General features: G+C 37.7%; 3 protein-coding genes across 4 annotated transcripts; 1 reads left to right on the top strand and 2 right to left on the bottom strand.

The window, feature by feature from the left end:
- The first annotated feature begins 49 nt into the window (after positions 1-49).
- Positions 50-22460, top strand: acsf2 (acyl-CoA synthetase family member 2). Of its 2 annotated transcripts, XM_053639605.1 has the most exons (17): positions 50-207; positions 384-495; positions 2488-2683; positions 3478-3606; positions 4573-4626; positions 4736-4854; positions 5695-5857; positions 5977-6072; positions 6227-6378; positions 6580-6671; positions 7430-7506; positions 20474-20581; positions 20695-20846; positions 20946-21087; positions 21437-21547; positions 21657-21725; positions 22141-22460. In XM_053639605.1, the coding sequence occupies exons 2-17, from the start codon at positions 395-397 to the stop codon at positions 22189-22191; spliced, it is 1812 nt and encodes a 603-aa protein (XP_053495580.1). In that variant the 5' UTR covers positions 50-207; positions 384-394; the 3' UTR covers positions 22192-22460. The 2 variants fall into 2 exon arrangements, with proteins under 2 accessions (XP_053495580.1, XP_053495579.1); XM_053639604.1 differs by having other exon boundaries at positions 50-495.
- On the bottom strand, positions 10973-17272 carry chad (chondroadherin). Its single transcript, XM_053639606.1, has 4 exons — positions 16209-17272; positions 14278-14441; positions 13973-14112; positions 10973-12774 (listed from the first exon to the last, which is right to left on the bottom strand). The coding sequence occupies exons 1-3, from the start codon at positions 16989-16991 to the stop codon at positions 13977-13979; spliced, it is 1083 nt and encodes a 360-aa protein (XP_053495581.1). The 5' UTR covers positions 16992-17272; the 3' UTR covers positions 10973-12774; positions 13973-13976.
- Positions 22461-22821: 361 nt separating the features above from the next.
- On the bottom strand, positions 22822-26419 carry armc7 (armadillo repeat containing 7). The gene is made up of 4 exons (XM_053639607.1): positions 26262-26419; positions 25211-25302; positions 24968-25111; positions 22822-24799 (listed from the first exon to the last, which is right to left on the bottom strand). Exons 2-4 carry the CDS (start codon positions 25287-25289, stop codon positions 24453-24455), a joined length of 570 nt encoding a protein of 189 aa, XP_053495582.1. The 5' UTR covers positions 25290-25302; positions 26262-26419; the 3' UTR covers positions 22822-24452.
- Between the last annotated feature and the right edge of the window lie 361 nt (positions 26420-26780).

The raw sequence follows: 26780 nt of genomic DNA on the forward strand, positions 1-26780 counted from the left end.
GCACCTACTCCAAACGTGTCCCAGGACGGTAAATTATGCCCCCCCCAAAAAAATATTGCGCCCCCTAGAGGTAACGTGAACAGTGGCCTTAGGATGCGGACTTTTGACTTTTACTTCAGTTCAAAATTTTATTGGTCTCGCTCAAGTGACCAATAAAAAATCTCCTCATATTAAGTCAGGTGGTCAGAGTTGCATCTGAAGAACAAGGTAAATCTCTAGCCTTTCTTTTTCTTTCCTTTTATTTATTTTTATTATTTTTTTTACATCATTGCACGCCGTGAGGTTACAGTTTCGACTTGTAGAGCGGTTGTTACGGCGCAGTAAAACTCGGTGCAGCTTGCAGGAATCAACGTTGCGTATTTATTTATATCTGCATTTGCAAGTCGCGGTGGAAATGTGGCCGAAGTTTCTGGCAGCTGTGCGCGTGACCGGTGTTTTCTCCAAACCGCCGAGATTCCTCCACAAGACACCTTTTTTATCAATTCAGCCCAGCTGGTAAGCCTTAATACACACACACACACACACACACACACTCAGAGCTTTATTGAAGTAGATACACATTATACATCTAATAAAGCTTATAACAGCACATTATTTGCATAACTGCTTCATGGTACACGTAACACTAACAGTAATGGCATAATAAATATATATTATACAGTAGTGCCAGATTGACAGTAATCCCCACAACCCCATTTGCAGGGCTAATCCACACTTCCTGTTTACTGTGTATTTCATTTTTTGTAAAATGATCTTCCAACGACGAGGAGTTATTTAAAAAAGACATGTATACCCTTTGTTTTAAAGCTTTTTCTGTTTCTGGCATTATATTTTCCCCTGAATACACAGAAAAATAGGGGCGTGTATGGGTATTTTTTGGAACACTGGCATGAAGTTGGTTTGAGATTGGGCGTTCGATAATAAGATATGAGGAATTGAAGTGACCGTCTCTAAAGTTATATACAACATTGTTAAACCGGTTTAACCAGCATCAGTGTCGCCAGCAAATGTCGCCAGCAAGTGTCGCCAGTATCAGTCATGTTCTACAGTCAAGTCCATAAGTATTTGGACAACGACACAATTTTTGTACTTTTCACCTCTGTACACCGCTACAATAGATTTGAAATGAAGCGATCAAGATATGATGGAAGTGTAGACATTCAGGTTTAATTCAAGGGGTTTAACAAAAAAAAAAAAAAAAAAAAACCATTTCATTAACTGTTTAGGAATTACAGCCATTTATATTTGACATAGTCCTTCCATTTTCAAGAGGGCCGAAAAGTAATTGGACAATTGAATGATAAGCTAAATTTCATGGCCAGGTGTGGGCTGTTTCCACATTACCTCATGTGAAGCTTAGGAATTAAAAGGTATGGAGAAGGAAAGAAAGGGTTCATGATCCAAAGCATACTACATCATCTATCAAACATGGTGGAACTGGGTCACTGGTGTTTATTGATTATGTGACTGCTGATAAAAGGTCCAGGCTGAATTCTGAAGTGTATAGAGCTCGACTTTCTCCTCAGATTTCAGTCAAATGCTGCAGAACTGATAGCAGGACGTTTCGGATAGATAATGACCCAAAACATACTACGCAAGTAGTAATGGAATGTTCTTTAATGGTCGAGTCAGTCACCTGACCTCAACCCAATTGAACATGCTTTTCACATACCGAAGACTAAACTGAAGGCAGAAAGACCCATAAACAAGCAGAAACCGAAGGTGGATGCAGTAAAGGCCTGGCAAGGCATGAAAAGCGGAAACTCAGCTTTTGGTGATGTCCATGGGTTCCAAACTTCAGGCAGTCATTGAATGCATCCAAGTAGTAAAAATAATCCTTATATTTATAATTATGTTAGTTGGTACAATTACTTTTGATCCTGTAGAAATGGTGGGACTCTGGGGGGGAAAAATGGCTGTAATTCCTAAACATTTTTATTTCATTAACCCCTTGAACTAAAGCTGAATGTCTCCACTTCAATCACATCTTGATTGCTTCATTTCGAATCCATTGTGGTGGTGTACAGAGGCGAAATTGCAAAAATTGTCAGTGTCCATATACTCATGGACCCGACTGTATATCTCATTTCTTTTAACGCGTTGTTCTATTCTTCCAACAAAGAATCCAACAAAAAATCATTTCCTTGTTTGTTTGGCGCCAAATTATAGCGACTCAAACTCAAAAGTTTTCTAACTATAAAAACAATAGATTTTTAGAACAAAAGTGGATCCTAAAGCATTCTTTGGATGGGTAAATATTTTTTGCTTATTAAAGGGATTCTACATGGGATACTCTCTCTCTCTCTACATGGGACAAACCCTTGTAGAGTTCTAAATGGGACCTTTTAAGCGTTCCACCAGAGGGACAAACTGAAGCAAAGTTTAGGGTTCTGGTGTTAACTTTGTATTCTTCTGAGAGTGTACGTTTTAATGACCTTCTATATTTTAGCAGTATTAATTCTTGATCTGTCTGTTTTTTTCCCCCAGTTACATTAATGTAGACACTCCTCCCAGTGTTCCGACCCTCACCACCAGCTATGCCCATGGCATCACCTCATATTCCTTACAGTCTCTCACTGTGGGCAGGAGCCTGCAGATCAGAGCAGAGCGCAACCCTGACCGTGAGGCTGTTGTCTTTCTGCAGGATGGCATCAGGAAAACATTTTCTGAGTTCCAAAATGATGTGAGTGTGCTCCTTCAACAGATCAAAAACTTACACCCAGCTATACGAATACGATGAAACCATTAAAGAGTGAATATTAAAAAGAGGGACATATCAATTGTTAACATTTGGTTCAAAGGTCAGTTTAAATTTCTAACCACCTTGTTTGCATTTAGTACTTTCCTAATCTTTCTTACTTTTGTCCGTTACCGCTGTTTTATATATTATTGCTTTTAGATACGTTCCTTTATAGTGTTAGTGACCTGCAAAAGTAAACATAGGTCTTTCGAGTAATGAAACTTTATAGTCCAAAGGTCAAGTGTGACATGGAGCACTGATACATTGCACTATTACTATAACATCAACCCATTTCCACTGAGAGGACCTTGATAACAAGATTTTTTTTGAGCCTGACTGCAAGTTTACCATTAATACATTTTATTCCACATTTTTGTGCAGTAGAGCTGCACTCTTACTCCTTGCTTATTATTCATCATCTGAAACCACACAAACACCTCCAACGTACAATGCGGAACACTGCTAGTTTATGATAATATCTGGATATGGTTAGAGGCTTGTTTTCAGTATGTGTTTAGTTCATTCATATTCATGATTTTTATTAGCGAATACTTGTACATTGTACTATAGACTATTATAATCACCTGTTAGACAGTATCTGTTGCTTTCCTGTTATTTTTAATTTTTATTTATTTATTTATTTATTTATTTATAACTCCCTAAAGACAAATGACAAAGAATCTTTCATAATCATTTTGACAAAGATTCGTGTTGAAATTAATGTTGTTTTTATGTAGGTAGATCAGGCAGCTGCAGGTCTGTTGGCTCTGGGTCTGAAGAAGGGAGATCGATTAGGCATGTGGGGACCCAACACATATGAATGGATTCTGATGCAGTTTGCCACAGCAAAGGCTGGCATCATTTTGGTGAGGTTTGGGTTCGGTGTTCCTTTATTTGTTCCAGTAGGTAGAATAAGCAGCAAATTCCTTGTGTTACACTTCACTACTACTAATACTACTACTACTACTACTACTACTACTGCTACTACTACCAATAATGATACCAATTTACATATCACCTTTCTTAAACTCAAATCCACTTTACAGAGGGAACAGATAACCTAACATGAACAGGAACCTACTATAAAAAAAAAAAAACTTAACATGAGGAAGAAGGGTGAAATTGTTAAGATGACAGGAAGGTTTTAAAATGTTTTAAACTCAGCTTTAAAAGTGGAAATGGAAGAGCAGTTTTGAAGAAATGGACAGGGTGTTCCAAATGTTAGTTGCTAAGACTCTTAATCTTCCCTTAATTACTAGCCCGGAATTAGAGGACCTTAATGAATGTACAGAAGTGTAGCGAGGACATTTTTGGGGAGACCGTAAAAAAATCAGATCGTAGTAGTATTGGAGGAGTGAAATGTTAGAGGGTTTAATAAAAGTACCTCTTGATCTATTATATTACCTATTAACCTAAATCTAGGGATCATTGACATAACAGTGAAAACAAAAAATCTCACACAACTTAATATGTTCCGAGGACATCATGTAAATAATACAAAAGGGAACGCTTTTATGTTACTGATCCCTAGGGAACATACTGAGCTCCATTAAGATGAAATGCAAACCAGCCAAAGGTTGATTGTAATACTGAGAGACAATAAATGAATATGTCATGATTTACTGTATCATAGCTGTGCTGAGATCAGGATCAAGAAGTAGGTGACTGTTCAGAGCCCAACAGAAAGATCTAATTAAAGATGTGCAAATGTGCTGTGTAGTGTAGGGAAGCCAGATTGAAATGATTCAGAATGTTTACTGTTATCTAAGAAGGACCTGTGAAGTTCTTACATACTTTTTTTAACCGTGAAGAATTGCTGTTTTCTTTAACAGGTATCAGTGAATCCAGCTTATCAGTTGCATGAGTTGGAATTTGCACTAAAAAAGGTACAGCTGTTTTTGATGGTATTTAATTTTTAATTTTTATTTTTTGTGTTTAGTTTGTATTTTTTGCATCCAGTCTCTCATAAGGCAAATGTGGTTTCCCTTGTTTTAGGTGCAGTGCAAATCAATTGTGTGTCCAACTGAGTTTAAGACCCAGAAGTACTATGACATGTTGAGGCAGCTCTGTCCTGATATAGATACTGCTTCCCCTGGGGGTTTCAAGAGCTCCAGGTGTGCATAAACAACTAGCATAACAAAAGCAGACAAGACACTTATGAAAAGTATGTTCTTTAAAAATAATGGAAATTGTAACTATATAATTGGCAAAAATGTGGCCATGAAATGTGGCCATGAAAGACTAACTCACAAAGCTCAAAAAAATGTAAATTTGCTATTTTGAGTTAATGAAAATGTACATATAGTTAATGTGCTTTTCATGTTCCCTACTAAAGAAAATGGCTTAATGGAAAATGACTATGCTGGCTGGTTACAACTCAGTTCAAGTAGGTCTAGTTAATAAGTCTTCATTACTGGAAACCCTTAAATAAATGATTGAAGAACCATAACGGACCAACATGATTCCATCTACGAGAAAAACATCAGTAAACAGATTTGTACATCAGTTTGACATGTAATTAAAATATAAGAGGAATTGTTCTTCATGTGGCTGAGAATATCAGTGCAAGAGTCAGGAAGAGTCGGGTTTGATTATATATTACGGTTTTATGTTAGACTTCAATAGTAGAGGTTTAAATCCCTCATTACAACAAAGACAACTGCACATTTGAGAGTTCTTTGATGTCTTTTTAGAGGTGGAAAACTGAACCAGAATGAATTCAAATGGACATTTAAGAGCACAAAAAAGTAAATTGTGTGCTTGCATTAAGGATTCATGAACATGATTTAGTATCTTGTGACAACATTAAAACATAAAACTGTTCTGTATAGATTAGATTAAAACAAACTTTTTTTGGTCTCTCCAGGACTCTGTACTTTGACTGAGGCACTTACAACGTAACTAGATATTTTGCCATTAGTGTGTAAACAGTGTGGTTTTTTTTCTGTGTTCAGATTGCCAGACTTGAGTACGGTAATTGTAACGGACAGTAAGCAGCCTGGTGCTTTGCAATGGAATGATCTGATGCAGGCGGGGAGCAGCCAGCACTACCAGGAGCTAGAAGATTTGCAGAAAAAAATCAACTTTGATGACCCTATTAACATCCAGTTCACATCGGTACTGAGGAGTGAATTTCAGAAGAAGCCTACTTAGTGATTTAGTGAAAGCTAATTTAGCAACAGATCTAACTGAACACAAATTCTACATGACTAGCTAACAGTTTTGTCTCATTCCAGGGAACTACTGGGAATCCCAAAGGAGCTGCTTTGACGCACCACAATATTGTCAACAATGCGTATTTCGTCGGTTTGCGTGTAGGATATGAGTGGAGGGTGAGTGCTCTCTCATGGTGTGTAGTGGAATTTGGTCACTGGTTTAATAAGTTTACTAGAATTTACAATGAAATGACGGGAAGAATTTCCTGTGTCTGTTAAAGTACATGTGCATTATTTGACTGCTTGTTCCCATGTCCTCATTTACCCCCAGCGGAAGAGTAAAGTGTGTTTGCCAGTGCCATTGTACCACTGTTTTGGCTCAGTGGGTGGGGGAATCGTGATGGCAGTACATGGTGTCACACTTGTCTTTCCCTCCACTGCATACAGTGGATATGCCAACCTGCTTGCTATGCAGAATGAGAAGTATGCCTGCATGCCATTCTGTCTCACTTATCTTTCCATCACCTTGTGAAATTCTCCAGCATAGTGATCTTCAAAATGATAACTAGTCTTCAAAAAACTAGTGCTTTTCCAGTGACAGCGGAAGATATAAAATGTACTATCTTGAAACATGCCTCTCATTTATTTACTGAACTTGATCACAATTCATTTCACACTATGTAGATGCACATTTGTCTATGGCACCCCTACAATGTACATAGACATGCTGGGACAGCCGGACCTGGCCAAGTTTGATCTGTCATCTGTTGGAGCAGGTGAGTGAGTCACTTAGATTTGCTTTTAATATACAAAGTGTATTTTTTAAGTTTAAACCGAGTGTTGTACCGGTGGCATGCTCTGTGTATGATGTGATACGTGTGTGATTTCATATCTATATCTATCTATATTCACACAACAGTCTATAGTGTTTACACATATAGGTGCTAAAACCAAAAACCATTCAGTAAGCGACAGTTCTGTGGGTGGAAATGCCTTGTTGATGAGAGAGATCAGAGGAAAATGGCCAGACTGGTTCATTCTGAGATGCTTTTTTGCTCACCACAGTTGTAAAGAAATGATTATTTGAGTTAGTATATTTGAGTAACTACCTGTCAGCTCATACCAGTCTGGTCATTCTCCTCTGATCTCTCGGATCAATAAGGTGTTTCATCCTGAAGACCCTCCGCTCACTGGATGCTTCTTGTTTTTCACTCCATTCTGTGAAAATTCTACAGACTGTTGTGTGTGTGAAATTCCCAGGAGATCAGCAGTTTCTGAAATACTCAGTCCAAACCATCTGGCACCAAAAACCATGCCATGGTTAAAGTCACAGGGATCACATTTTCCCCATCCTGATGTTTGATGTGAACATTAACTGAAGCTCTTGACCTGTATCTGCATGATTTTATGCATTGTGCTGCTGCCAAATGATTGGCTGATTGGGTAACTGAATAAATCAAGTGTTCAGGTGTTACTATTAAAGTGGACAGTGAGTGTGTATATAATATATGGTGTTACATTTCCTGTATGACAGGAATTGTTGCTGGCTCTCCCTGTCCTCCTGAAGTTTTGAGGAAAGTAGTGAAAATCATGGGCATTAAGGAAATGACGGTGAGTACTGGCCTCAGATACAAAAATGGATAAAAATAAACTACATATTCTTGATGCCATTATATTGTTGGGAAATACTGGTCACTCCCTGAAAACTGCAGGCAATCAAATGTATATAAATTACTGGCAATTGAATTTAACATTGCAATGAATATTGTAAAATATCATTATTATTATTATTAGGTGTTACACCTTGAGATTTACATGAAATAATTTCAGTGTCATCCTGTTCCTAACTACTGTAAAAACATAATGTCTTTCATAATGTCGGAAATTGTGACATTCCTTACCTTACCTAAAGAAATACACTAATTATTTTTTGCTTTAATTCCTACCCTTTCCTATAATAAGTTTTCCTATTTTATTACAGAGGCTACTTAATAGTTATGTATGAGAATAGGCACGATAACTAGTTTTGTTGGACGATATATCGTCTCAGAAATAATTGCAATAAATTATATTATTGTCATTTTAAGACCATTTTATGCCACTGATATAATGATAATATAATAGCATAATAATGCAAGTACACCCTTTCAAAGAGCAATGAACGTTTAATTCTTAACAATATTCAGACATTGGAATTGGAATGTCAAACAATAGTTTTTGTCATCTGATGAAAAATATCCTTTAAATATATTCATATATTTTGTCGTCATTTTAGTAAATTTTACTCTTTGAATATTAGTCAACAGCATTTTAGTTCATGAGAAAATGCAAAAACTTAAACCAAATATTCACACATTTTATTTATTAACTTAAACATGCATCTTAAAAAAAAACGTGAAAACTGTTCTGATCTCCTGAAATAATAACATTAAAATGAGTACACTGCTGTAATACAATACTGTGAATTCTTTAGGCTTTAGTTACTCATTGTCCGTGTTTTAGTGTGTTGTTACAGAAAGCGCGTATTCACAACGTGACTTACCATTCTAGCGCGTTACTTAAGTTAAAGCTCACTTGTGCATTTGTGTCATTTTGTGCAGAAGCAAGTTGTAATATTAAGTTTATGTTGTGTATATGTCTGATTAATCTCATACGTGTATAGGATGCGTGAGTTCATTAACCCGCTAGTAAAGCGCTACAGTTTACTGGTGTTCATTCACTGTTCAGCTTCAGCTCATGCAGTTTAAGAGGCTCAATCCACGACATTATTAACTATTTAAATCAACAATTGAAACACTAGAACTATTCTTTCTAGATTTTTCTTCTTCAAAATAAGGTAGTGCATTGTTAATATCTTGCGTATCTTTTTTTTCAGCAGTATGTTTAAATTAATATTAAATTACATAAAATCAAAAAATAACTCTCTTACTTTAACTTCCTAGTGATGTAATTTCATGCTAAATAACTTTAGATCTTCAAACAAAATAGAACGTAAAACCCAGGCAACCTGAGTAAATGCACAATAGAGGTTTTATTTTTATTATTTTTTTATTGAAGCCATAAAAGTTATCCAACACCTATCACCCATGTGAAAAACAAACTGCCCCCTTAAACTGAAAATCTGGTTGTGCCACCTTTAGCAGCAATAACTTCAACCAAATGCTTCAGATAACTGGAGATCAGTCTTTCACAGCACTGTGGTAGAATTTTTGCCCACTCTTCTTTGCAGAAGTGCTTTAGTTCAGCCACAATGGAGGGTTTTTGAACATTAACTGCCCATTTAAGGTCCTGCTTCAGATTCTCTATTGGTTCAAGTCAGGATGTTGACTAGGCTACTCTAAAACTGTAATTTAGCTTTTTTTGAGCCATTCAGAGGTGGACTTACTCCTATGCTTTCGATCATTGTCTTGCTGCATAATCCATTTATGCTTGAGTTTCAATTTGGAGACTGAAGACCGGACATGCTCCTTTAGGATTTTCTGGTAGAGAGCAGAATTCCCTCAAGTTTCCCTCAATTATTGCAAGTTGCCCAGGCCCTGAAGCAGCAAAGCATCCCCACACCATCACACTGCCATCACCATGCATGACTGTAGCTATGATGTTCTTTTTGGTTTGAGGATCATCAAGGTGTGTTTTGACAAAAATCAGACGAGCTTTAATGTTCTTCTGGGTTAGCAGTGGTTTTCATCTCGCCACAGTTCCATGGATGCCATTTCTGTCCAGTGTCTTTCTGATATTTCTGATAGTGGAGTCATGAACAGCGACCGTTATTGATGCAAGAGAGTCCTGTAGCTCCTTTGATGCTGTCCTTGGCTCTTTTATAACTTCCTGGATGAGTAGTTGCTGTGCGCTTGAAGTTGTCCACTTGTGGGAAGGTTCACTACCGTGCCAAATTTTTTTTTTTGTTTGTTTGTTTTTTTTTTTTTTTTTGGAGATAATGGCTCTCGCTGTGGTTCTTTGGAATTCCAGAGCTTTTGAAATAGCTTTGTAACCCTTCCCAGATTGATATATTTCAGTCACCATCTTCCTCATCATTTCTGGAATTTATTTCAACTTTGGCATAGTGTGTTATTGGGTAAGACCTTTTAACCAACTTCATGCTGTTGAAAAAGTTCTATTTAAGTGCTGATTTGATTGAACAGGGTTTGCAGTAATCACTCCTGGTTGTTTCTAGTCCAGCTGAACCCCATTATGAATGCAGTTTCATAGATTTGGGGAATTAGTAACTGTGGGGCAAATCAAACACCAGTTGATATTGGACATCTTTTTTGTTTCAATAAATAACATTATCATTTAAAAACTGTATTTTGTGTTTACTCGGCCTTTGTTTTGTCTTGGATTTTTCTGAAACAATTTAGTATGAATATACACAAAAACACAAGAAATCAGGATGAGGGCAAATACTTTCTTACAGCACTGTATATATGTATGTTTCCCATACTCTACTATCAACTGGTTAGGGTAAGTTTAAAGAATACTTTAAGAGACTTAAATGCACTGTGTAATAATTCACTAGAGGGAGACAGGGGGCTATACACATGGGCCATTATGGGATATAAATTAAAAGTAAATGAAAATATACTGTTAAATGAGCTTTATGCTTTTAAAATTGGGGCTGTTAACTGCACTTAAAGGCACTTTTGTTGTCAGTATTAGAGAGACCGTGCTGTCAGTAGAACAGTTATTTTTATTTGAAAATAAACACTCTGAATCTCCTTTAAGGTGCTATAACACTCTGCAAACTAGAAAATCTGTTTTTCACATGCTGCAGTCTGTTGTATCAAATGGTGCTATCTTTAGATGGTGTTCTTGCCATAGGTAGTGTCTTTGCAAACTCCGATATTCTATACACTGTAAAACAGGATAACCCATTAAGTTATATGAACTTATTTCTTCTCTTTAACTCCAATTGCCATGCCAAGTTTTATATATTGAACTCTAGTTGGTAAGCTGTCAGAAATTAAACTTAATGTAATCCATTGTCTTGACTAGTAAAACTTGTAAAACGTAACTTTTTGAAGTTGAAACAAAGGCAAATCTTCAAATGTTTTAGAGTGTAGATACTGTGCACACTATATTATGCTGCTATAATAATCATATATTAGACTCCACGTCCCTTTATCCATTCTTAGATAGTTCTTATTTTCTCATCAATTATGCGATTGTGCTACCTGTTTTTAGCATTTCTGCTAAAAAAACAAAACAAGGGATGCCATGTACAAAAACATCGTCGTCTGGGTCATGCATAAAAATAAAAAATTCTAATCGAGGATCGTTTGATAGAGCAGAAAGACATTTAGTGTTTTTGACCTGTTTACATTTTTGTTGCATCCAGTGACAAAAATCACACACATTTTGTTTTTTAGATTGGTTGTTTATTGAAAAAGTGATAATCACTTATTACACAAAGTTTAAGAAATTGTATAATCTGTAAATGTACATAGTAGTGTGCCATGCAGCTATTTGGCCAAAAAAAAAGAAAAAAAATCTAATTTTCCAAATATTCTTTCTACATTTCAACTTCCTGTTGGTAGAGTATGCTCTTTTTTATTGGAATGGAAAAGCACTATAAAGCAGCATTTTATGAGAATTTTATATTTATCCATGACTTGATTGCTTTTCATAGTGTATTTTGGACTTTGTACTGCACATCTTTGTGTACTGTTATGGGTCATTCATGCAGTGCCATGTGTTTATGCTTCAAACTTTAATACTAATCACAGATTTAAGGCAATAATTATGGAATCATCACACATGGAGGATGTTCACCTGGCTTTTTTGGCTTCGTAGCAAATGAACAAATCACAGATATGACACAAAACAATTTTTGTTTAATAGCTCAACATTCTGGCTTTGTGAAACATGCCTCAAACAAGTTAAATGAAATTATTTTAATTAATGGCATTTTTTTCATTCAGATCAAGTAGAGGAAAAAATTATGGAATGACATGGCCAGCACACAGTCTGGATCTCAATCCGATTGAAAATTTATGGTGGAAATGGAAAAAAAAAATTGGTCCATGACTAGGCTCCATCCTGCAAGACTGATCTGTCAACCACTATTCGAGAAATTTGGAACCAGCTTGATAGAGAATAGTTTATTTCATTACTTACATAATTAGGTATATTTCAAAAAACCATAATATTTTTAAACGGCTATTAAACAAAAATTGTTTTGTGTCAAATCTGTGATTTGTTCATTTGCTACGAAGTGAAAAAGCCGGGTGAGCATGTGTGGTGATTCCATCATTTTTGCCAGGGTTTATAGTCAAAGGCAAAGTACTTCATTAAGTACATCATGCAGTTTTCTGTTGATATTGAATAGGTGGCTATCACACGTGTTACTCTATGTTTCTAGGAAGACCTACAGCCTTCTTAGACCCAAACTTTAATTTTATGTGTGTTGTAATTTTCTGTAAACTTTTGAACTTGATCATTGTCTTCAAACAGGAAGTCATTTGCCACAAGAGTAAAAGGTCCCTATATGAGAATCTTACAAGGATATACACACAATGTAGTTGGGAGAAAATGTGATGTCCTCGTATGAGGACAGTGGGGCCTCATGAGGATTAAGAAATTCCAGCTCTGTTATTTTGACATTATAAATGTTACTACAGCTACATCTAAAATCCTCAATGTTTAGAGTAGGGTCACAGCATGTGTATAGCTCTCTGTGTCTCTAAAGTGTAGTGTAGAATTAATCTGTTTTCTTGACACATACTTTTGCTTGTCATTTTATTTGTTATAAATTGAATGTTCATATGCATGCCATTTTATAGAACTTGAAAGAAAATGAACAGTCCTGAAGTAGAAAGTAGCTTTGTGTCTGTTGTTTGGACATGAGGCCAGTCCCCTGGACAGACATTTCCTCTGAGTCTCCTGTGGAAAGACAAAGAAGGGAGCCAAATCAAACAACCAGCCCGAGTACTAAACATCTTTGACTGACATAACCTGTTCTAGCCATGGCAAGAGAGACAAAATGGAAAAGCACAGAAAGCACAAAGACAAAATGGAAGCCAAAGATTAGTAGGATTGCAGGAATAAAGGACACAACTATAACAGACCATAGTTATAAAATAATTTACCACATTAAACTAATCATCAGTTTAATAAATGGCACTAACTGGCATGACTAAATAGAGCATTAAACTTTTAGACATTCAATATTGTCTTCAATGTTGTCATTTTTATTGTTAACATTGAATTAATAGTCAGTATTTTGTGTAGTTCTTTAATGAATATTAAATATAATCCAAACAAAATGGATTAAACAAAATATTCAACATAAAAGTTTCATTACGTCAATTGAGGTGAATATATAAACTATATAACCTGACAATAAACCGGATAGATTAGCAGTTATAGGTAACTCAGTTTCAGTGGTGATTTCTGAATTATTTCATATAATTTAATTATATTTAATGTAATTTCACCATGTGAAGATTATCATTAACTTGTGAGATTTCTAAAACACAAATGTCACCTGTAACCCAATAAACACAAAAACTTTTTGAGTTCACTTTCTGTGATCATTATGAGACTATATTATATAATTTAATTAATCAAATATTTGATAGTACCTTAAAATTATTAATAGTGCTTTTGGAGGGCACTTAGTAAGCATGCCTCTTAGAAATATACCCTATAAAGAAGTCTCTTACAGAAACCATGGGAGAGCTGTGGTGTCTTTCTGGAAACCGCTTCTCCCCTCCTGACAGGAGAACTCCTGTGGCCGGACATTTATCTCCCAGCACTACATATATTTGTCATGATTTGTTTATTTGCAAGGCATGGGGAAGGTTTTAGCCCTTATTGCTGTAACATGAAGCCTTAGATTCAGATCAATATTTTACAGAAAATTCTGTGTAATTATTGAGCTCACTGATTAAATATCTGGACTAGAAAAATTATGCCTAAACAGAAGCTTAACTTGAGGAAACTAGCCAAATCCACTCTGTGGCACTATTTCAAATTTGGTATTTCTAAGCATCTTTGAAATTCTATGATATTATAATAGGTCTAGAAGAAACATAAAGTGCACCTCAGTGACCGTAAACTTTAGACGGTAATCTGTTACCTTTTCAGTGACGTGATCCCTTCTTGTCTTTCTTTATTTTGCACTTGCTAAAGGCAGTGCTGTCTCTGATCTGCTTCCCTTTCTGACTTGGAGGTGATGCACAAATTGCATCAGGACGATGATGACTGGAGTCCATCCATCTAGAGATGCAAATATGTTGAAAACAAATTTAAGCTAGTGTCTTAAACCTGAACTCTTAGCAGTGGCACATAATTGGAGTCCTTTAAATTGAAATAGTATGTATTAATAGTATTTTTTTTGCCTCTGGTTTGTGATTCATAGGTTGTCTTGTTGTTAGCCCTTACTTTCTAAGGTTGGCTAGATTGCAGGTGCAGCTCCATGGGTTGTTGAACAGGGTGAGATTCTGCATGTTGGTGAAAACCAGGTTGCTTGGTAGGATCCTCAGCTTGTTGTTCTCAAGATGCAAAGATCTTAGAGCTGTCACACCCTCAAAAGCTGCGTTGGAAAACTGATTGGATAGAAATAATAGACAGTGCTCAATTCATTTGAAGATATGTAACGTGTGTCTTTTGATCTCATATCTGTAAAGCCTACTGCATTTTTAGGTCTACTGAATTCTATCCTTTTAGTTTTGAATGATGTGTTATCTATTGACAGTTGTGTTTACCTGGAACTACTCACAGACAGACCTCAGTTTTTATTGTGGAAAAGTAGTATTTTATTAATTTGTGTGCTACTTGAAGTCAGGTCTGGCTTTGATTTATTTATTTTTTCTCCTGTGCCAGAGCTTGTGTAAACCTTTCTGCACTGCTATCCTAACCTTCCATTAAACTTCATAAGCAACTGCAAGGCTGTTAAAAACTACACTGAGGTGCTAGAAGAACAGTTCTGCATGGTGTGAATGAGGCTCACCTTAAAGGAAAACCCAGGAGCAGGGACATTGCAAACAGAGTGTGTTGGTCCTTCAGTGATTGAAGACCTTTTTTGGAAATTTCCATTCAAGTCAGAATAGAGTGGAGAGCTAGAAAAGTTGGAAATTTGAGGGCTATGGAAGATGACTTCCAGCATAGAGGGACTGTTTTGCCCACTCTCTTTCCTCACCAACATGCTTTTTTGCCAAAATTGCTTCCAAAGAGACCAGTTGTGCATTCAGGTGAGGCAACTAGACCCTAAAAATACCTCTCTTCATGGGCCTGAGAACAGCCTGTTACTATTTACCTGTCTTCTAACCCTTACTGACCTGTTTACATTTTGCCTCATGTGAGGGAAATTAACACTTTTTAAAACAACACGTGTAATTATTCGATGAAGGCATGTTTGGATGGGAATCATCAAGCAAACAGATGCTAAAAATATCCTTGTTAGCCCTGCTACTTTCATTCATGGCTTTCCCATGTCATGACATTAATGTACATATGGATCTTAAATGTGGAACAAGAAAACTCCTGTTGCACCTTCATGCACTATGTCCCCACAGTATGGTGGATCTTAGGTCAGTGAGATCCAAACATCACATTTAACTGCCAATAGTTTGCGTGTGATAAATAAATGGTTTTTGAGATGTAGCTGACATATAAAGATATTGAAGCTGAACCTGAATTCGTGGTCTTTGTGTACTTTATGTAGTGTCTCTGTCTTGAAGAATGAATCGAACACTGTACGGGCTATATTCACGTTCCATGCATATCTGAAATTCATTACTGATCAGGAGGAGAATCCTGCTGATCTCAGTACATGTGCAGGTTCACAAAGAGCACATGCGAGCTGTAAATCAGGAAAAGAGGAGAATGGAAGCAACATCAAGTGAATCTTATAAAAGTGTGGAAGACAGGAAGCTGATTTGTATCTGAAGTATTAAATATATTTACAAGTCCATAGATCCTGAATTGCATGAAAAAGAAAATCTTAATTTCCTTATTTACTAACGAATAGTCTTTGTAGAAGCATTTTGAGGGTCAGTTTATTGCTTGATTCATGGGGCAGGTTATTATTAGCCTCATTAGCTCAGAAATATGGTATGTACACTTTTGGTTTCCTTGTGGTCTGAGATTTGTAAACATCCTGTATTTTATAGGAGTCTCTTCAATCATGCACCAAAACAAATCCTACATTTTCTCTAAACACAAATAAACTGTCTGACAGGATTTGTGTTTTTAATGCTATGCATGAAAGGATATTTAAATATACAGTTTAAAAAAAAAAAAATGCCCATAACATCAATTTCAAACATCATTCTAGACATGTAATGAACTTCTTGCATTACAGAGCAACTCACCTTCTCCAGGCCCATATCATTAAGATACAGTTTCTCAATATAGCGTCCAAAGCTCCTGAATGCATAGTCAGGAATGAAGGTGAGTGGGTTCTTGGACAAATTAAGCTCCTCAACAACACGTAGCTTGCTCATGGCCTCGATAGGGTATAATGACAGCTTGTTTTGGTCCAGAGTGAGAGTGGCCAGGTTCTCCACTTCATCAAGAGAGCCAGGCTGCATAGACCTTAGCTCATTATTACTGATATGCAGCCAGCGAAGGTCCTTAGCACCAACAAAGGTACCTGTTTGCAGGTCTCGGATCTTGTTGTTATCAAGCTGTAGGATAAATAGGTTGATCATGGGGGAGAAAATGCCTTTTGAAAGACTTGAGATTTGGTTCCCATCCAGGTAAAGGTAGGTGAGCTCAGTTAGGTCCTCAAAGGCTCCAGGTTTTATGCTGCTGATTTCGTTGTTAGAAAGGTAAAGGTAAATGAGCTTTTTGAGGCCCTTGAAGGCCTGAGTGGCAATCTCACGGATCTGGCAGTGCTGCAGGTGAAGGGAGACGAGACCCTTCATTTCGCTGAAGCCCCCGGTTGGGAGCATACCCAGGTTGTTGTGCTGCAGGTTGACGAGGCGAGTGGCCTCAGTGATGCGAGGGATCTTCTTTAAGCCGACATTGTCACAGATAACATGCTGTAGGTCACCGTGACAGTGACATGGACTAGGACACTGGCTTTCTGTACCTACTATAAAGATAGCAAAAAATTGTATAAACACCACTAACTGGATTCTTATAACCTGCATGATGACCCAGCTGTTTGTCAGTTTAGTGCTTCTCTTGCCTCCTGCTGTCTTGAAGTGTCTGGAAGCAAGAAGGTACTCTGACAGCAGCAGGGATCCGGAGAATGGAAAGAGAGTAAGTGAGAGAAGGTAAGAGTGCTGAAAGGGAGAGCTAGAGGTGAGCTAAAGCGAGAAGGAGAGGGGGTGTGTGACAAAGTAAAGGTGGGCAGAGCAAAAGATTGACTTTAGAGAGGAATGGCTATCGTCTGATTGCACCAGCATTTATAATGTTTGCTCATGGGAAAAAAAAAAAAAATATTCCTGGGTTTGGGACTGACCAGAGATTTTTTATGTGGTGTTGCCTCCTGGAGGAAGTAGGATGTCTTTGAAAATGTAGCTCTCTTTAGGTAGGAGATGATGGAGAATGTTACCCTTTTAAAAAGAGGTCCACCTTTATCATGTCAGTTAAGTGCAATTTTACAGAAATATTAACTTATTACATTAACAAAAATGTCAAACAAATGATCCCATACAGATCCATCAGCATGATTGGAGTAATAGAAAGAGTTTTGTGGAATTTCTAAGAGAAATATACATTGGAAAGAAAAGTTGCTTTCCGCTTTAATGTTTAAAAAACTTGATAACTTTTAATGCTACAGTAAAGCTCATAAAATGTGGAATGGCTCACATTCTGTGCCAGGTGTTAGAAGGTTAAAGGAGAACTATAGTAAATGTCTCGCCATACCTTCATTGTTTTGCAGTCAGTGGTAAGAGAAAACGCAGCCAATCCTGTGTAGACACGTGATGTGTTTTATAACACATAAGCATAGCCAGATGTGTGGCTTGAATCAGCTTACAACAAATGTGTTTTTCTTCTGGCTCTCAAAGGTTAGGGTATTCTTTGTACAAATGTATCCTTCTATTTCAAATATGCCAAGAATTTCATGGACTGAATAATTACTTCAGTAGTTTTGCAAAGTTGGGTCTAAGTCAGTCTTCTTATTCTTGCATGTCTTTTTAAGTCTGTATAGTGGGCTTGTATTTCCATTTTCTCATACTATTATTGCCTTAAGTCTTTCAGGTCTAATGTGATACTATAAATAGTTATAAATCTTTATCTCTGTATCTGTTAATCTTTGGATAAATAATAATTTTAAAAAAGCACAGTAAAATTGTGTTGGTTGATAGAAACACACACGCGCACAAAAAAAAAAAACCCCTAAGGGAAATGTTTTGCCCATGGATCTAACAGCTACAGCTGCTTGCACCATAGGTGGAATCTAGTGTTTGCTCAACAAATGTAACATTTTATTGGGAAAGCATATTTTCTAGCAGGTCAAGTGCATGCTCACACCAGGTCAAATCTCAGTCCACCCCTTGCAGTGACTAGCTTACACAGTTGACTTTGCTTCAAACAGGATATTTGTTTTAAAATCTAATGTTGATTGTGTATGTGCTTTGTTGGAAACTTGGCACCCTCCTTCACTGTAACAAAAAAGTCGATTTTTCTGCACTACTCAGAACCACTGTGAACAAAATGCATCATCTGTACCATAATGCATCATATGTGTGTGCGTGTGTACATATTCCTTGAAATTGCTGTTTCATTGCATCTCCTCATTATACACCAATCAGACGTAGCCACTGACAGATGAAGTAAAAAACATTGATCCTCTTATTACAGTGGCACCTGTCAAGGGGAGAGCTATATTAGGCAGCAAGTGAAAAATCAGTTCTCGAAGTTGATGTGTTGGAAGCAGGTAAAATGGGCAAGTGTAAGCATCTGAGCGACATTGACAAAGGCCAAATTGTGGTCACAACTGGTGACCTGGCAAGAGGGTAATGGGTGCCCAAGGCTCATTGATGGGCATGAGGAACGAAGGCTAGCCTGTCTAGTCAGATCCCACAGAAGAGGCTATGTTAGAAAGGTGTCATGGGGTGTACATGGGGCCACTCAGTGTGCCCATGCTGACCCCTGTCCACTGCTGAAAGTGCCTCCAATGGGCACGTGAGCATCAGAACTGGACCATGGAGCAATGGAAGAAGGTGGTCTGATCTGTTGAATGACGTTTCCTTTACATCATGTGGTGTAAAAATACGGGTCCGTGTGAGTCACGTACCTGGGGAAGCGATGGCATCAGGAGGCACTATGGGAAGGAGACGAGCTGGCAGAAGCAGTGTGATGCCCTGGGCAATGTTCTGCCCGGAAACTGCGGGGCTTGGCATTCATGTGAATGTTACTTTGACACTTACCGCCTACCTAAACATTTTTGCAGACCAAATACACCCCTTCATAGTAACAGTATTCCCTAATGGCAGTGGCCTCTTTCAGCAGGTCACACTGCAGAAAATTGTTCAGAAATTGTTTGAGGAACATGACAGAGTCCAATCCATGGAAGTCCCACCTTGCAGGACTTAAAGGATCTGCTGCCAACATCTTAGTGCCAGATACCACACCACCTTCAGAGGTCTTGTGGGGTCCATGCCTCGACATGTCCGAGCTGTTTTAGTGGCACGAGGGGTACCTACACAATATTAGACAGATGCTTTTAATGTTATGGCTGATTGGTGTATCTCTAGTATATTATTTATGCTATAATAAGTTTAGATAATTTACCATATGTCATTTTGTATTTGTGTACCTGTAAATAGTCCAATGTAGTCTGTTATTAAGTTACATAAGCACTCACCAAGACAAATTCCTCATATGTTTGGGAAAACCCATCAGATGGAACTGTGGCTAAATTCTCCTAAAGCTCCTTCACCTTCACTTTGATTGCTTTGTATTGCGTGATAATCTTCCCAACCAATGGCAAGATCTTTTATAATGACACCAGGTGCAATTTGCCTTTTTTGCAGCATTTCTAACTAAAACCTTTTTCAATTTTATGTAACTTTTATACACACACACACACACACACACACACACACACACACACACACACAAATTATATATAATTTAAACATACATTCCAATTACTTATTTCCCCTCACTGTAGGAGAAAGTGTTAAAATTTCACCATGTGTGGAATTTTCCCAGGCCATATATATAGTAGATCACTACACCTGGCAACATAAAACAAAATGTTTCTGATTTATTCTGAGGCCATTGCTATTAATGTGTCCAAGAAGTACAGTGTTTTGATGGCCGGCTAAATTAATTGAGAATTGAGAGCCAATTCTCAAATGTGTACCACATACCTCACCTGCCCTCAAAGCCAGGTTTCCTTCACAGGCTGACACAGCTGGCTGCCTCTCAGCCTCTCATATAACCAGTTTGGCCAATATACCAGACTGAGGGTGGGCACACAAACCCTTCTGTATGAAAATGTGTAAACATTGGGATCCAGACATCTGAAAGTTCGGGGTAATAAGGGAATTGAGGGTCTTAAAATCTACTTTAAAAAAAAAACTTGCTTTATTGACACACTGATTGATGTTCTATGGTCCTGCATGCCTTCAACACAATACTTAAACATAGAGGTTATGTTGTTATGTTGGAACAGATTGCGTATGGTACCACTGAGAACAGTCCAGTGACCTTCTGTGGCTTCCCAGTTGACAACATAGAGCGAAAGACAGAAACTGTTGGATGTATCGGCCACCACCTTGAGGTACACAAACACACCCCTGTTTTCTTGATTCCCAAAATTACCTACAGGTTTAAATATAATATAATATAATATATTTTTAGTGAGTAATGATTCAAGATTTATTTTTCTTTTAGGCAAAAGTGGTTGATCCTACAACAGGACACATTGTTCCTCTTGAAACTCCAGGAGAGCTTATGATCAGAGGTTACTGTGTCATGCTGGAATATTGGCAAGATGAAGCCAAAACCAGAGAATGCATCACTAAAGACCGCTGGTACAAAACTGGGTATGTGTGGGCGTCGAGTGACACTGTTGATTTTCAGCATGGAAGGACTTACAAAACATTACATTTTCATGGCATTCAACTGATACCTATGTTCCACAGTGATATTGCCAGTTTAGATAAGTTTGGCTACTGCAAGATAGAGGGACGTATCAAAGACATGATTATCCGTGGAGGAGAAAATGTCTATCCTGCTGAAATCGAGCAGTTCCTGCACACACACCCTAAAGTCCAGGAAGCACAGGTGGACCAAGCATATCCAGGGAGTCTGGACTTTTTATCATTCATTTCCATGCACAATTTGATCAGAATGTCTGAGAAATTATGGACCTGAAGCTGCACATATGCCTTTGTATTTTGTTCTAGAGGGGTGGATAGATCAAAGAGATTTTGTGTCCGGGCTATTCGTTTGTTAATGTAATGTACTTTATAGTGGTACGACCTTGAAGATGTAAATATAGCACATGCTTCCAAATCCCAACACCTGCTGCACTACATACATTGACTCACGATCTGGCTGATGGTAGAACAATTTTTACTAGGCGGATTAATTACCGCACACACAGATGACATTCTTCTCTCATTATTTGCAGGTGATTGGGGTGAAAGATGAGAGGATGGGTGAGGAGATTTGTGCTTGCATCAAACTGAAGGCTGGACAGGAATGTACTGCAGAGGAGCTAAGGACATACTGCAAAGGCCAGGTCAGAAACATTTAACTGGCTTGAACATCTGACTAAATTATATTCCAGCCCGTATAACAGACACCACATGAAGCCATTTCACTTGTTCTGTTTATTCCTTTATTTCTAGATTGCCCATTTCAAGATCCCCCGCTATTTTACTTTTGTTAACGGCTATCCTCTTACTGTCTCAGGGAAAGTAAGTGCATAAACCTTTACATAAGCACATGTGAATTTATTTGACCATTTACACAGTGAAACTTTATATAAATCTATAAATAGGTTCAGCAAGATGAAGTTCATTCCATCCATATTGTTTGCATAGTCCCACAGTCTGGATAAATACCCTCACAAATTCCTTGTGGTCACCACCTTTTTATAAAATTTGTATCTGTAGGCACTTTGGAAAAAATGTTAAAAATGTAAGTGTGGTGTTTATTTGGGCCTAATCACATAGATCTCAGGACTGGAGAAATTTGAGCAATTTCCCTGTCTGCAGAAAATCCGCAGCAGTGGTTTCTATAGTCAGGGGCAGCAGTCTGTACAAGTTTAAGTGTGGAAAGACGGAATCCTTAAATAGCACTGAATAAATGACTTTTCTTCACCTTTCTTAGATTCAGAAGAACAAACTGCGTGAGCAGACAGAGAATCAGCTGGGACTATGAATTCAGAGACTTTTAAACAAATATGTTAAAAAGTAAACATTAACTTCTATCAGTGTACCAGTTCATAACATGCATCTTTATTTGAATTTCATTAACATTTTATATTTGTTACCCATATTAAAGGTCTTTCATGAAATGTTTATTATGACAACAAACTATGTAACTATGAACAACACTTCTCTACACCATTGCATCAAATCACTTTCATTATATTATATTCAAGAATAAACAAGTTTCATTATACTTGTAAATAATGAAACAAAATCCCATTTTATGATGACTCATGATTAAAAAAAAATGAATATGATGCTAAATGTTATAAAATGTATGTTATGAATTTGATATACGGTCAACTACTTATTTTAGCAACAAAGAATGTATCTTACACAAATTTATAGTGACTTATAGTGCAGATTACTTGACCCTCTTGATTTTGTTTAACATTATGCTGAAATGTGGAAAAATACAGAATTAAGCTCTGTATACAGAAAGCTGGCGAGACTACACTTTTTGCGAGACTTCTTTCTGGACATTAAATACATTGTCATGACCCCAAATTCTCACGACCAAAAGAAATGAGAAAAAAAACTCCCGTATTGAAGTTTGATAATCCAACAGGATTTTCTCCTCTGTTCTGTGGCAGTTAGAACTTTTAACAAACTTTGGATTTAAGCCAATGCCAAAGTGCACACTGCTACAGTAACTGTCCCAGAACGTAGTAATGTCCTACATTCTGAAATATCACTCATTCTGTTTAGATTAAAGGTATACACTATAAAACATGTTAATTATATCTTGTAATATTTCTAGCTAGAAACCACAAAAGAAGAACTCTAAACCTCTAGAACTTTAATACAGGAGTGAATTAGATGCAGCATTGCTGTGCCCTGGTGTTAAATTGGTATACGAGGCACCCCTAATTAAATATTATTAGTCCGTGCTGACATAAATTAGGCTTATATAATAGGTTTATGCATTACTATAGGCTAATGGAAATTTCTCATGTTAAAAAGTTTTAATATTTTAAAATATTCCATAAATCAAGTCAGCATAAATGTCCATAACAGTTGGTACAATTCTGTGGCAACTGTAAACAGAAACATTTCAGATCTGTCTGAGAGTTTGAGAAATGATTGATAAGATCAGATTAAACCTTTATTGATCCCACAGTGGGGAAATTCCCAGTGTGGATAGATAGAAAGTATCACCTGCTCTGCTGTATGTGAAGTATATTTCAGTATATTTAATTTGCATTCCATCATTTAACAGTATTTGCCTTTTTAGAGCTTAAACCAAAGTAGCCTACTAAAAACATCAAAATTCATTCATTTTAATTAACCAGCTCAGGGTCACGGTGGATTTGGAGCCTCTACTACAAACACTGGGCATAAGGCAGGAATACACCCAGATTGGGACTCCAGTCCATTGCAGGCCACTGTTCATACACACATTCCCTCCTAAGAGCAATGTAGCATATCCAATAAAGCTTATGTTGTGGGAGGTTGGAGGAAACCCACACAAACCCAGAGAGAACAAGTGAAACTCCAGACAGTAAACTGATCTCCAGATAGAAGTTGGAAAATTATTAAATTATTAACTATAATACTATTAGCCTGCTATTACAAGGAAACAAGGAAAACTTAACTAGTAGTTGCAATTTTTTTTTGTAGTGGAAAAATCAAACATGGGGAGCATGAAGGCTTAGCGATTAGCACGTTTGCCTTGCATCTCTGGGGTTAGGGGTTTGAATCCCGCCAGTGCCCTGTGGGCACGGAATTGGCATGTTCTCCCCGTGCTTTGGGGGTTTCCTCTGTCTACTCCCCTGTCCAAAGACATGCATCGTAGTTTGATTGGCATTTTTAAATTGTCCGGAGTGTGTGAACGTGTGTGCGCGACTGTGCCCTGCAATGGGTTAGCACTACACCCAGGGTGTCCCCCTCTCGTGCCCGAGTTCCCTGGGATAGACTGATTCCCCTGTGACCCTATGTAGAATAAGTGGTACAAATGTTCTTTAAAGCATCTGTACACTAAATCACTATCAAGCCCATTGTGGTATAAATGAGTGTAAGTGTAGAAAAATCATTAAACTGTGAGTTGTAGCTCTGCACCACTGCACCTGAGGAACACCAAAGCAGTGCCTGAAACACAGCATATGGAGAAATCTATCAGTCACAATAATGTTGAATAAAAGTCTACACAAGGTCCATTTAAAATGTTATACTGTCCATCTTCATTAAGCCCAGCACAGATATCACAAGATCCTAGTCCTTGGGGAGAGGAATTCCAACGGCTGACTGGCTGTGTCCTTGTAAAAGTTCTCTGGCTTTGTCTACCTGGTCCTGAGTGCAGTAGTCCTGCAGGAAAACCGTGGCCAGGTTGCTGAGGCGAGGATTCTGTGTAAGTGAGAAGCGCAGCATGCTCTGCACTACTGCACTGTCTGTGGTTTGGGAGCGTGATGCTGCTGTGGTAAGGTTCATTAACGTTGTGATGGCGGACAAAACAGTCTCGTCTCTGTGACTCGACAAGCAACCTGTGACTAAAGGAATTCCTCCACTTTGCAAAATTTGATCACGACACTCCCGGTCCATGCTGAGGTTACAGAGGCCACCTGACGAGACAGAAACAAAATGAAAACTCAGGTAGAGAATGGAATGACAGTGCAGACTACTTCATCAGAAATAATACAAATATAATTATAGTACTTGTACACATTTTATAGAATTTGTACATTTTAAAGCATAAATTGTGACCATGAAGGCAAATAAATTAAACTCACCAATTCCAAACTCCACAAAGTTCTCGTTTTCCTCTGTTAGCATGTCCAAGAAGAGCTCAGTGACCTGAAGCATCCGCAAAGCTTCCATGCTACGTGGATCATAAGCAAAGTTGGCCAGGTTGGCCAGAATTTGCTCTTTAGCTTCTAGACAGAATGAATGAAAGAGCTGGAGTTGCTTTTTATATTGATGCAAACACAAAAAATGGTGTATGTTCATGTAAATGCCTTTCATGAGACTAATACCTTCACTGTCAGTGTCCTGAAATTCTGTCACAAGCCCCTGCAAATATTCCAACCTATCTGATGCACAGAATCGATTCATTCCTGTAGAACACCTGTAAAATTTGGGAGGGGAAGATATTTAAGTTATCTGAAGGAGATAAAATGTCAAAGTCAGATTTCCTCTTAGGATTACTAAGAAAAACAATCTTAAACATTTTTGAAATGTTATTCCAAGTAACACAAATTTCAGACACAGTTTTGGTATAGGGATAGAGATTAGATTAAACTCTATTAACAGGAAATCATCTACAACACTGGTTCCCAATGCTGGTCCTTTAGTTCCCCCTGTGATTTCTATGCTCCCAACATACATAGTGATTAGGTGAATCTGCCAATGAACAGCCCTTCCTGAGTTGAAAACTAACTCACTCTCTTTCTGTAAGATATATGTAATAGTGATGTGTCGTTCATTTAGAGATTGATTCGTTAATTTTTGACCGGGCATGCGCTACAACATCCCCATAGGTTCTGTACTGGAAACAGATATGAGTAGTTCATCTCTCGAGTCTTCGGGTTCGAGTCGTTCGTTCTTCCGGTGACCGCCGCATAGGCAATGCACCATGCAGTACCGAAAAGTTCATCTTTCGAGTCGTTTGTTCATCGCCTCACAGCTCCACTGCATTCAGCCTATGGGGCGGTAACGGGATGAACGAAAGACTCAACGTTTGCGTAAGCACTAGATGTGTTGGGGGAATTTTAACATATGCCATTTTAATTATATTCTGCTGAAATGAACGAAATGACTTGGAAAAAAGATCCGTTCATTTTTCTGAACGAGATTCAAAGATCCGAGTCAGTAAAAATGAACCGAACTTCCCATCACTAGTGTAAAAGGTACCGGTGTACTCCAGGACCAAGGTTGGGAACCTGTGATATAGATTATAGAATTGCGCCCAACAGATATTCTGCTAACTCTACAAACGAACACGTTAATTCATTACATGACCACAAACACACAAAACCGTCTGTCACAGTATTATTAACGAAAGTAAATGTTAACAGTTATTTATACCCGTTTTTCGGTCCCTCCTAAAGTGGCAGAATACAATTTTACGCATGCGTACTGTACTAGAGTTTGTGAACAATTGACCAGCCCGAACATTTTTCTCTGGTGCGCACGTTAAATTAAAGCCACATCCGGTCCGTCTAAAAATATATCCCCATGATCAGGTATACAAGATTAGTTCCGGGCTTATAGTGCAAGTATTTTAAAACTTCGTAAACAGACATGTAATGTTTGATGACGTGTGTATAAACGATTATATGCAAAGCACTCCAAAATGTATCAAACGCATATGAAATCAACAGCAGAAATAAAAACACATTACGAAATGGTCTCCGGAAGTAATGCGTGCGCGTCTCGAGGTCATAGAGCCTAGAAGGCGTAGAAGTCGTGTATGAAAAGACGCTCAATGAGCCATCTAATACTTTTTCTTCTAAAAGACTGAGACAGAATTTAATACTGCAACATGAAGCAGCACAAACTGTCTGCAAAGAAACGCCTTATAAAACCGATTCTCTTCGGCACACT

This window comes from Ictalurus furcatus, chromosome 13 (assembly GCF_023375685.1).
Source record: "Ictalurus furcatus strain D&B chromosome 13, Billie_1.0, whole genome shotgun sequence".
NCBI classification, from domain to species: domain Eukaryota; kingdom Metazoa; phylum Chordata; class Actinopteri; order Siluriformes; family Ictaluridae; genus Ictalurus; species Ictalurus furcatus.